This window comes from Hakea prostrata, chromosome 3 (genome assembly GCF_041222555.1).
Source record: "Hakea prostrata isolate BN-2017 chromosome 3, UWA_Hpros_2, whole genome shotgun sequence".
NCBI classification, from domain to species: domain Eukaryota; kingdom Viridiplantae; phylum Streptophyta; class Magnoliopsida; order Proteales; family Proteaceae; genus Hakea; species Hakea prostrata.
In genome coordinates this window covers 20214824-20226970 of record NC_142602.1, presented here as the reverse complement: position 1 = coordinate 20226970, position 12147 = coordinate 20214824, and the positions used below count along the sequence as shown (strand labels likewise).

Genomic DNA, 12147 nt, shown 5'->3' with positions numbered 1-12147 from the left:
TAAATGTGTTGAAGGGTTTTTATCCAGAAATTTAAAGTTTCACATAAGGCAGCAGAGAGGGTGAGGATTGACATTTCATTAGAGGCTGATCCATCTGAGGGTTTCATGTATGACTGTGACCACCCTTGGCTTGCATATGAAACCTTTTGCCAGATGTGTGTAAATATTTTAGTAATCACCCATGTGAGTGGCAAGATTATTCCTACATTAAATGCCTTTCAGGAATATAAAGGGCAAAGGAAGTTGTCAGTGTATATAAGTGTGAAATTTATTCAGATCAAGTCCAGATATGTTTGGCAAACTCATACTTAAAACTTTTGCTCTACAGGACTCCTATCAAAGGTGCCCCCACATTTGTGGTTGCTTATGAACAGTTCACAAGTACAGTGGAGACACGCCAGAAGCATCATGGATTTTGAGTTGAAGATTGTGAAAGCAGAGTTTTCAGCTACATGGCTATTAAAAATGCTACATAGCTATAGGGATGAAACAGATGGCACTGTGTAATGGGAGGCAGTGCTTGTGGTTAAAAGTGGTTTCCGTTAATTAATTTTGGGAGGTGGGATACTGAGTGTTTTTGGTTCTGTGATTGAAGAACTCCGCCTGTACCTGTAACTTCTTTTCCGATTTGGGTGGGGGAGAACATCATATGTTTCATATACAAAGACATGGTCAAGGAGCAAACATGGGAGGGTCACTATTGTTATGTAATATTTTCACTGGCTCTGGAATTTTGAAGAAGAATGTGTCGTTTTTCTGACAATACAAGTTGGCAGTTGTAGTAGATAGATGTAAAAAAGAATATAAAATATAGGCGAACGACAGTCACAACCTTGGGTCTTTTGCTGTAAAATTGCATATAGGTACACTTCATGGGAATCTGCAATCTTCATTTTCATGTTTTGATTTCTACTTCTCCTAGGTGTGACTCTGCACTCTTCAAGGATGGCATTGCAGAACCCCTCGTAGAATATTAAAGGCTTCTGTAGCTGGATGATTCTCCCAAAAGAAAATTTGAAGAGTGACTCAGTGTTGATCATAGACTTGAATGTGATGAATAATAGGTGCCAGACACAAGATTGCTGAATCATCTAAAAGAAAATGAGAGACACTAAGACGTGAACCATGAAGATCACAGGTTCAACCATAAAGCTCTCTGGGTGTACTAACTGTCGGCCATTGCCGTGAGAATTAACTTCTTCAGAGAGTGCTATTCCGAGATGGACAGTCATGGTTGAGCCACAAGCTCATCAAATCCTGCTTTGCGCAATTGTTGGCCTTGCCCTCGGGCATCCAGTTGCCCAAAGCAATGCTTCAACAACAGTTCCATTTCTACCTCAACGTTGCTGATTTGAGATTTGGATTCATTGTGTCAAGAATCGTCCCCTTGCTCCTGCAACAAAATACCCAATTCACCAAGTTCATATCCTCATTAGCTTATGCTCTTAAATCTATTGGCCTCTTCTCACCAAAGTTTAAAGTATCTCACGATACCATGCGATACTAGCCGTTACGTATCCATATTTGACCCAACCGATATGATACATCTCAATATGTCTCTCCATTTAATTACACTAAAATACATTAGTCATAGTGATACAATCTTGATCGGCTACCTTATCATTTGATCGACAAGTATCGATACTTTAAACCTTGCTTCTCACAAGCTACTACAAAAAAAGGTCTTGCAAGTTTTGGTCTTTAATGAATAGTAATAAAATAATGCTACCAAAAAAGTAATAATAATAATAATAATTTGAAACATAGTAATATTAATAAAATTATCCTAAATCCATAATTCTGTTTTTTTTTTAATATTCTTCTGCCACATAGGGGTGTAGGGATGTGAAGGAAGTATAATCATGAAATTTTTGAGAAAGAATTTTTCCTCTTAATTTAATTTTGAGATTCCCCCCCCCCCCTTTTCTTACGGTAGAAAATGGATTTGAGATTCATACGAAATTGCAAACCACTTTGTGCATATTTGACTACATGTTTAAAATAAGGGATAATAACTATTTCCCCAATACTTTAGTTTTAAAGCAAATTGTACTGGTACCCCAAAATGGAGGCTTTTAAGCATTGACACCCACTTTATGTTTAAAAAGCACAAAGACTCCAAAATTGAATTTTCATTGGTTATAGTTGTAAAATTTATCACTGAAAATAGTTAAATTAGTGTTTATTTTCAAAAATATCCCTGTAATAAACAATGTCTGAAACTTTTTATCGATAAATTTGATAAATATATCAAATTTTGGGGCCTTTGTGCTTTTTAAGCATAAAGTGGGGTGTCAATGCAATTTGGTCTTAGTTTTATTATTAATCAAATTTTCTTCTTCATGAGATTACTATTGCTTCCCTCACTTCTAATTGTGTTAAGTGGCTATTAGCATTGAATATATAATGTATATTTTCTCCCTCATTAAAATTTAAAAATAAAAAAATGGCATTACCTTCATTTATAGAAACTATAATGAGTGTCAATTATATCCTTACAATCTTATATTTTAGAATTAATTTTAGATTTGAAAGAATACCCGTTGTCACCATTTAAAATGTGATGAAGATCCAGATCAAGAAAATTTATAAATAAATTATTTTTTGATTTTTTTTTTTTTATCTCTAAACTCCATCAAAATGTGCATGGCTCAGAATTATTTTCGCAGCATGAACTTAAATTTAAATAGCAAGAATAGTGATATAGGAGAAAATAAATGACTCTAAATATCTATGTATATGTTGTAATTCTTAGAATTTACAGTAAAAAAAACAATAATAATGATATCTGCTGTAACATGATACTTATTAATGAAGGTCTTACTAATGCCCTAAAAATTATAAATCATATGAACTTTTTGTTAAGGTCATCTAAATTTGGTCGGAAATTATTTTTCTTATCAACCGTAATTATCCCTTAAAATAATTTTTTATACATAATTTGAATATAGAATAATCCTGAGAGATTCGAATGTTTGATCCAAAGACATTGGTCTTTACCTACCAGTCGCCGGTTCCACTATCAAGTCTCGACTGTTGAGTGGTGACGTTGGGGGTGACCAGCCAACAGACTGCAAAACTCAACTCTCAGATTTCAATTCTTTTTATTGTTCTTCGAACGACGAAAACTAGATATACCAAACTACTTTGTTCGAGTTCAGACTCAAGAGCTGAAAGACGGTGAAAGAAGAAGGCGGAACTAATTGGAGCAATCAGTTCAGTGAAATACGAGAGGATCGTCATCGATCGATTCAGAGGTACCTTCGTATATTCTGTAATCCAGTATTTTATTGGATTATCGAAGTTGTCTATACAGGGTTGATTTACTAGGGTTTTTGGTTTTGGCATTTCCATCTCATCGTTTCAATTCTAGCTAACTGAACGCAGTTTGCGCTTTTCTAGTTCAGTAATTACAACTTTGTATTGACTTAGAAAGGAAGAATAATTGCTCGAACAGAGATGATGATGTTGTCGTTATTTGCTTGGAATGGTAATGGATGCTAAAGTTAACATCCATTGGTTCTCTTTGTATGCTTTAGATGGGATCCACAGATGGTGTGGTGGAAATTGATTTCCTGGAGAGACGCTTGTTGCCGGATTCTGCTTCAAATGATGAAACTGAGAGCGAACACGGAGTTGAAACAGTTCTATACACGGCATCGTTCCAGGAGGCGGAGGACAATTATATCAAGTACGAAACAGCCAAATGGGTTCTTTACTCTCTGCCACTGATTTTGGCGTGGGGAATTGGGTTGCTCATGCTGTTATACATACCCGTTAGAAGATATGCAATGCGAAAGGACATCCAGTCCAGGAGGCTGTATGTCACACCAAATGCCATTGCTTATAAGGTAAATCCGTCCTGAAATTCACACTTCACGTTTCATTTATCGATAAACCTTTGCTATTAGTTCGGTAATGGCTTCAATCCAATCCCCCCGCGGGGTCACGGGGGCACTCCACTCTTTCTTTTAATTGGAGTTGAACCCATTGCCTCATAAAAACCAGTGACGTTTTGTTTGTTCATGTTGTATGATGCAGGGTGCCGTCCCTTGGGTTTTCTGCACACCAACTCAAAGTCTTATTTGTGTAATTTTAGTCTTATTGATACATTTGAAGGATGTGAATACTTTTTCAGTTTCATATTGGAAGGCATGAATTGCTTCTGTCTCTCATTAGTTGACATTTATCATGTTGACCATCAGGTTGCAAAGCCAGTGGCTTTCCCATGTTTTGGGGTGCTAAAAAAAGAGAAGTATGTTCTACTGCCATCGGTTGCTGATGTCATAATTGAACAAGGTAAATGTGGACTTATCCATCACATTAAGCCAGTTGCTAATGTTTCTTCACTGCATGTTTGGTGTTGTTGGTGAATACTTTTTGTCAAATTTGTTATTCTTTTTTCTAACCCCCCCCCGTTTCCCCCAAAAAAAAAAAGAAAAAAATCCAGCCTTTGTATCAAACCAAAAACTGTCAAAAAACATGATCAAGGAATCTCTGGCAGTTGGATCCTCTAAAAGTTAGCAGTCATTGAATGATGAAATATTCCAAAACTTTCTTTTGATTACATATTAACTTTTTGTCAGTGGACTCTAAATTTCAATGCAATTGAATAAAGCATTAGTTTAGAAACTTGAGAACTTGGCATAGATATAGCAGTTTTAGCTCTAGACAACTATCATAATCCTGATTGATGCTTGATTTTGAGATTGATACTTGCTTGGAGGAGAAAATGGGAATATACCTTGCATGAATAAGTTGTGGGAGAACTCGTACTACTAGTAGCAGTGGACATGATACCAAAATAATCTTTAAAGGCAACCAAAAGTGTAATATTAACTTCATTTATATCAAATTGGGAAAATTACATCTAACCCCCTTGGTTTTGCAAACAGTTACTTCTAGTACCCTAAAATCTCTACGATTATGTTCATACCTCTGGGGACTAACACTGTTAATTTTGTAAGGAATTGACACCCCAAACCCATTCCACCCCCACCACCTGAATTGTGGTCAACAGAGTCATCTGTCAGCAGCAAGACACTGTGACTACCTCCTGGCAAAACCCATCTTCTCTCTCCCCCATGGCAGAGCTTCTGCTTGAAGTTGTGATGTGACCACGAATCTTGCTCCTGGCCGAAACCTTTACTGGGCCCACTTGATACCTCCAAGAAATGTCCCTATACTGGACAAATGCCTTAGTGGGAACTAACACTGTTAATACCCATTCCACCCCCACCACCTGAGTTGTGGTCAACAGAGTCATCTGTCAGCAGCAAGACACTGTGACTACATGGTGAGTCAGCAGCAAAACCTATCGTCTCTCTCCCCCATGGCAGAGCTTCTGCTTGAAGTTGTGATGTGTCTTTTAGATATTTAGATTCTATCTAAAGGTCAAGATTACATGGTGGGATCTAATCTATAAAGGAATCCCGCTTGGAGTCTAGTTCTTTTAGTAGGCCATAAACAGCCTATTCTTTCTTTGTAATTCTTCAAGTCTGATTATTGAATAAAATTTAAGGATCATGGTTCCTTGTTGAATGGGCCATGGTTGAGCAAGAGTTTGTTCAAGGATCGGCATCTCTATCATCGATTCTAGTTTCTTCTTCCACATTCAAGATCCAAGCATTTGAGCAATCTTCTTTAAGAGTTCCAGCAGTAAACAAGTTCAGAACCCCTTCCCCCTCCTCATCTCTCACCCGCAGCCTTCCCCCACCCTTTCTCTTCCTTGCGCAACCCTAGGAGGCCCACACCACCCCATCGGAACCCCTCGCAGCCTCTTCCCCACCCCCAACAGCAGTCTAAACACTCTCTCCTACCCCTGCGATATCTCCCAACCCCTCCACCTCTCCCCTAGTACCCGCAAGCTTCCCCATCCTTCTTCTTCCCTTTGGCAGCACCAAACGCCACCCCCCGCAACTCCCGATTCCCCATCTCCTTAACCTCCTTTCTTCTCCCTATGGGATCGCACCAACCCCTAGGCCTCAGTCCGACTGTTAATTTCTTGAATAAACCCTTTTTCCCTAGGTCTGAAAAGTTCCTGCACTTCATCTTCTTCATCAATATTTTCTGCAATTCATATTTGAATCAAACCCCGATTTCATCATAGACTCTTCCTACACTCTAAAACCATTAGAACAAGCTCTGAAAATACAAGACAGCAAGTACAGTCCCTTTTCCCCCTAGCCGAAACACCTAAACCCCTTTTTTAAACTTTTTTGTTGAAATTCAGATCTGAAATTAGCATCACAGCAGGGTTTCAAGTGCTTAAACCCAACCCACATATCCATTGAAATTCATTTTTTTTTTGCTGGAAGATTCTAGGTAGCCCTTAGTTTTAGGGGAAATTCATCAAATCCCTAACCCTAAAACTGGGTTTACATTAAGTTGTCCTTTATATTCATAATAATAATAAACCATCGTCAACACTGTAAGACAAGAAACCTGTAAAGTATTTCCAATTTCCTTTGCTGAAAGGCATGTTTTGAGGAATAATAACAAATATAGAGGAATTTGGTGAGTAAAGTAGAGTACAAACACCAAGTCATTACTGAATTCAGTCTGAATTCCTCCTGCATGTCAGGGAATATTCTGTAGGTATCACAACTTTTCTAGTTCAAACATACCCAGAAATTATTGTCCAAGAAACCCAACCCGCGTGATACATTTCATCACACTTGACAAGCATGATCAAACACCTGTATCTCAGATGCATCTCTATCAATATGTTGCAACAATACAGATCAGATGCTAAACCCATCTGTATTGCAAGAGGGTTGAACCATTCCCATTTCCAAGACTATGATCCACTGATGAAATGTCTTAATTGATCGCATAAAACTTAAAACTGTTGTGAGGAACACCGGATTCTCGCATTATGCTGTAAAGGCAGAGAGAAGAATAAAATTCTGGGTGCATATATTAATTTTTGGTAAGCCCCTAAATTCTGATCTGGTGTTTTTAGATCGTCAAGCATTTTGTACAGAGTCATGCACAAGAGATTCAACTAACAATCAATCTACAGTAGGGTCGATAATAGTTGCAGCAATCAAACAAATCTTCAGTTAAATGCAGGTTCAAATTGAAGTTCTAGAAGCAGTTCAACATGACAGATGATGTGTAGATGATCAAAATACTTGTGGATTTTCTTCAAGCAGCTGCAGCAACATAGGGGCAGTAAGTAACAGCAGATTTTAACATCAAAATGCTTGTGAGCTTTTATCAAGCAGCAGTTGCAACAGGCGCAGTAATACTGGATTTGAACACCAGAATACCTGTGAAAATTCTTCAAGCAACACTGGTAACACAGGCAGTAATAGTAAATTTTGAACAAGAGAAGAAGATTAGGGAGCAAGGAACAAGAACTTTAGAAAAAGGGTGAACCCGGTGCCAAAGGCTTCGTGCCCCGGGGGGGGTGCAATTTTCCATTGCTGCATAGGAAAATTTTGAACAAGAGAAGAGGATTAGGGAGCAAGGAACAAGAACTTTAGAAAAAGGGTGAACCCGGTGCCAAAGGCTTCATGCCCTGGCAGGGGATGCAATTTTCCATTGCTGCATAGGAAAATTTTGAACAAGAGAAGAGGATTAGGGAGCAAGGAACAAGAACTTTAGAAAAAGGGTGAACCCGGTGCCAAAGGCTTCGTGCCCCGGCGGGGGGTGCAATTTTCCTATGCAGCAATATTTGCTAGAGGCTGTTTTGATACCTTGACCTCAGCCTACAACTGTGGCCCATCTACCATTGTGTCAAGTTCCTTCCCTTGAGCAATCACTTTAGAGTATAAAAGGGAGGAAGAAAGAAAAAAACGACAAAAATTGCCTTGCTTTTGATGAGCTGGCCAGGTGAGCATTTGGTAGGCATCTTTCTTTTTGGGGGCCTTAACCTAATTTCTGGCTGCCTGTTTGCAGTCTTCTGGACTATCTGTTGTCATTTTACCCTTTTTTTTTCCTTTCCGATTCTCTGTTTTCTCTTTTCAATGAAATTTACTGATTATGTTGAAAGAAATGAAAAAAGAAATTTGAATATTGAAATGAAAAAAGTAGGCTCGGTAGCATCCACCGATGCCCTTTCAGATGGACCACATGTATGAACAAATGCTGATTTGGGAACCACTGGGAATGACATCCAAATGAATGCTGACAGAGTTGAGAGAATATTCTGCCTGGCAACATGGGTTACCTAGCCCATTGTGCATGCCACTGGCTAGGCCTGTGGCAGGCTACATGTTCTTGACTTCAAAGAAACTACCTGTTAGACTGTTGTGAAAGAATTCCACTTGAATCAACTCCATTAACAATACTTTGATGAAATTTCTTTGGTTGTGATTGGTTTTTTTATATAAAAAAAAATAATAATAATACAATAAAATTGATTTAGTGCCATTCCACCTATTACATTTGTGATTCTATGTGTTCTTCATTTATTCTCTTGGTTTCAAGGCTGGGTGTTTACACAAATTCAAAGGCTTTTCGTGATTTATTGTCCATTCTTTTTGTTAAATATGCATCACTAAAATTAAATTATGTAATTATCCAAAATAGATGTGAAAAACGTTTAGATATCCCATGGGAATGGCTGTTAGTACATGCCTTTGTTCTTTATGATGTATATTCCATTTTGGTGACGAAACAGTTTCAGACAGAATCCTGTCAAACTAGCCAGTCCCTATGCCTCATAGTTTTGATGTATCAAGCACTCCTGTCGCATTCAACTTTTTTCTGTAACAACCATATTCTTCTACTCACGATGGAGAAATATTTTGAGTCATTTTATTTGTTCTTTTTTAGCCTTACTACCCCTTTGAACCTGTAAAATTCTGAGGAAAAACCATTTATTATCAGGATATTTGCAGAAATATTTTGGTGTCTATTCCACTCGAATTGAAAATGTCGGTGTCAGAAGGCCACCTGGTGATGATGTCCAAATCCAAGGAATAGCAGACCCACGGGCTTTCAGAAAGGTAAATTAAACTGTAGTTCCTGCAGTGGTTTTTCTACTCTTAGCCCAGTTCCAAGTTTCATAAATCAGAAAAGTGTTGTTTAGGTGAATGGATTTTGACACTAGTTGATGAATCTGCCTCCAAAAAAGGGTGCAAGTGTTTGTTATGCAACCCATATCCATGCAGCAAGTTTCAGCCCAATAGCCCCTTGTCTAATGAAAGGAAAAGCTTCTTTTTGAAAAGGTTGTCGATGAGAAAACTATATTTTGGCGCTAAACCAGAGAGTCCCATGTGATGGGTGGTCTGGGCCGTGTATATCATCCTTCTTTTTGGCCTGAAAACCATGTGTCTGCATGCTCCAATGGCCTGCATGTCATATTAGATAACAGTATTTTGTAAATGTCCGTTCACATCATTTCCTGTCCTATTTCAGGCTGTTCTATTGCGTCTTTCAAATATGATGAATGAGAATTTCTCACGGCAAGTTTCCATGACTGAAGACCACCAAAATTTCGGAATTGGTTATTCATCCACAGCTTTGGCACGCCATAATGTTGGTGCTTGCATCACAAACCCGGTATTTCCACTTTCTTGTTTGGTGTGATATAAATCAAACTAAATTTTATGTGATTACATATTTTCTGGGATCTTTTATTACTTTCCCTTGTGGAGTTTACCGATGGAAATGTGAAAGTTTTAATGGCCCAGGCTGCCTGAGGAAAAAGATGTGTTTTTTGGTTACATGTTCCTTTTTCTATTGCATCCCTTTTATTTTTGTTTTCTTTGTTTAACATAATTTTTGTGTGTTTTCTAATTGCAGATCTCTCCATCAAGATCTTTGAGGCATGATTCTTTTCCTACCTCTGGGGAAATAATATTACGAAAGCTAGAGGAGGTTGGAAGTTCTGTGAAGGTTTGCTAGCCTCATTTACTCTTTTGTAAGGTTTTTTCTTGTTTTATGTTTTGCATACTTTGACATGGTATCTGCTATCTATAATGGTGCAGAGGGTTGAAAGCCTAATTCAAGAGCAACATTGTCAAAAATCCGATAGCATAGAATGGAACAAGTGATTTCAAATTACAAGAGTTACAGGTTTGTGTTGTTATCAATTGCTCCTACACCTGATTTCTCCCAAGATAATGCTTTCAAAAAGAAATTAACGTTTCCTAGCATATATTTACTGAGGTGGTGATGATCAATTCCATTTGTATAGTGTAATTCTTGAAAAATCATAAATTCACCAACATTAGAGTATGCAGATTCCGTAGTTTCTTACTAGTATTATTTATATTTGGCATCTCATTAGTTTTTGGTTCATTCGTGGATCCACTTTGGTCAGCTGATTTAATTTATCTCTTGGTGTTTATTCAAACTTTTGAATGTTCTATTCATGATATCCCCTGAAAGGGGAATAATGTGGCTTATGGTCTCAAGGACATGGATCATGGATTTTCTTTTTCTTTTCCCTGCATCATTCTATCTACTTAATACTACTGGACCGTAGTTGTTCTTGTTATTAGGGGAGGTAAAACTCATATGACATCTCTCTTGACATTTTGTCTTAATCTAGATTTCGACCTTTTTTTCTTTTTAATACAGGATATCAATGCGCATAGACACTATACACCTACCCTGCTGTGAGATTTGCATGCCATTGTACATTTGTACCCAACAAATTTCCATTTGAGGCACTAGGAGTCTAAGTGTGATTGTATATATATCCTCGGTGATTCTGGTACCAATGAAAGGTTACTGATCTTCTTTCGGTTGAATGTACTTCATATCTCATGGTATGCAAGTGGATCTTCTTCCTGCAAGGTTTTGCTTTTTGTTGTAGAATACATTGTTACCTGAAAAACCAAATTTTTTTTTTAGGGATCTTGCTCTTTATGAAATTACTATTACCTTCCTCACTTCTAATGATGTTTAGAGGCTATTAAGGTCAAATATGTAATGTTCAGTTTGTCGATGTCCCCTTGTATTATAGCTTAAATTATTACCTTGTTTCCTGTTTTTTGTTTTTTAAATTACTAACCTAATCTTAGATTTTGCTTCAAATTATCTGCCATTAAATTTTGTTAGTTAATTAATGACGTGATATTTTGTATTTTGAAAAATCCTAAAATAACCTTGGGGTTTGAAAAACATCAATGGTTGGTTGAAGTAGAATGAAGTATGTTTTTCTTAGCCCATGTTCATGTTAATATTAGTATAATTTCTTTTTCTTTTTTTTGGTACAACGGGGCTTTATTAAGCCGGGGGATGGGGATGTTAATATGCCTCAATGAGAGTTGAACCCACGACGACCTCTTCACTAAGAGGTGTTGGTTTCAACCACTAGAACAGCTCTTCATTGGCTTAGTATAATTTCTATTTGTAACAATGGAGAGGCCTTTATGCAATGGTTGGCTGCACAGGAAGACTGTCTAGGACTGCACTTGTGGGAAACCGGAAACCTTCGGCATAAGGTTTGTCTTACAGTTTCTAGCTTTACTCATCCGCATGACAATCCATAGGACAAAGGGTGTTGTTGCTTCAACGCCCTCATAATAAGTTTGGATCATCTCCGCATCGGGGAAGCACTATGTGCTCCTTTGTCACATTTTCTCCACATATTATGTGTGGGGCTTATGTTGAGAATGATAAAATAATTCAAGGATGGGATTCTAGTGGATCTCACATGGGCTCTATACAAAACTTGTGGTGAAAACACATAAAGCTGATCTCCATTCCTCATAACCAATTTCAAAGCCTATCGACATGTCTTTTGAAGAATGAGTGTCCCCCCATGCTTTTGGTTCTTCTTCTCCTGTGGTAGCTTGGTTTTCGCCTCCTTACACCCATAATCTTCCCAGCTTCTCCATTATCTCTTAGCCCATCTTCTCCTATTCTCATAGACCCGTAACCAATTCTATTCACATGCCCATCACTTACATCTGTAGCCCTTTGGCCCTCTAGGCCATCCATAGGTAACAAACCATCTTTTACAGGTCCATTTCAGATTGATGTGACTTTTAAATGGATTTCAACCATATGATGTGATGTTAGGACATATGGCATACATCTACAAGGAAATGGATGGTCCCTGATAAATTTCCACCATCTTTTACATCTCTCTCATCCTTGGGTGAAATGACCTTTCTAGTCTTGTATGTGAAACTATTCTTGTACAACTCACTTTTGTGTTCCCCTCTGTTGCCTGTTCAAAAA

The 12147-nt window shown here is 37.8% G+C and overlaps 2 protein-coding genes across 2 annotated transcripts in view; both read left to right on the top strand.

The window, feature by feature from the left end:
- Positions 1-1544, top strand: part of LOC149021465 (nuclear pore complex protein) — a 66004-nt gene extending 64460 nt beyond the window's left edge. The window contains exon 25 of the mRNA XM_089149695.1: positions 329-1544. The gene's annotated coding sequence lies outside the window, so the exon portion shown is untranslated. The remainder of the gene's footprint in view (positions 1-328) is intronic.
- Positions 1545-2981: 1437 nt separating this feature from the next.
- On the top strand, positions 2982-12147 carry LOC149021464 (uncharacterized). The gene is made up of 8 exons (XM_089149694.1): positions 2982-3257; positions 3540-3851; positions 4206-4299; positions 8839-8957; positions 9370-9513; positions 9757-9849; positions 9942-10029; positions 10537-12147. Exons 2-7 carry the CDS (start codon positions 3540-3542, stop codon positions 10005-10007), a joined length of 828 nt encoding a protein of 275 aa, XP_089005820.1. The 5' UTR covers positions 2982-3257; the 3' UTR covers positions 10008-10029; positions 10537-12147.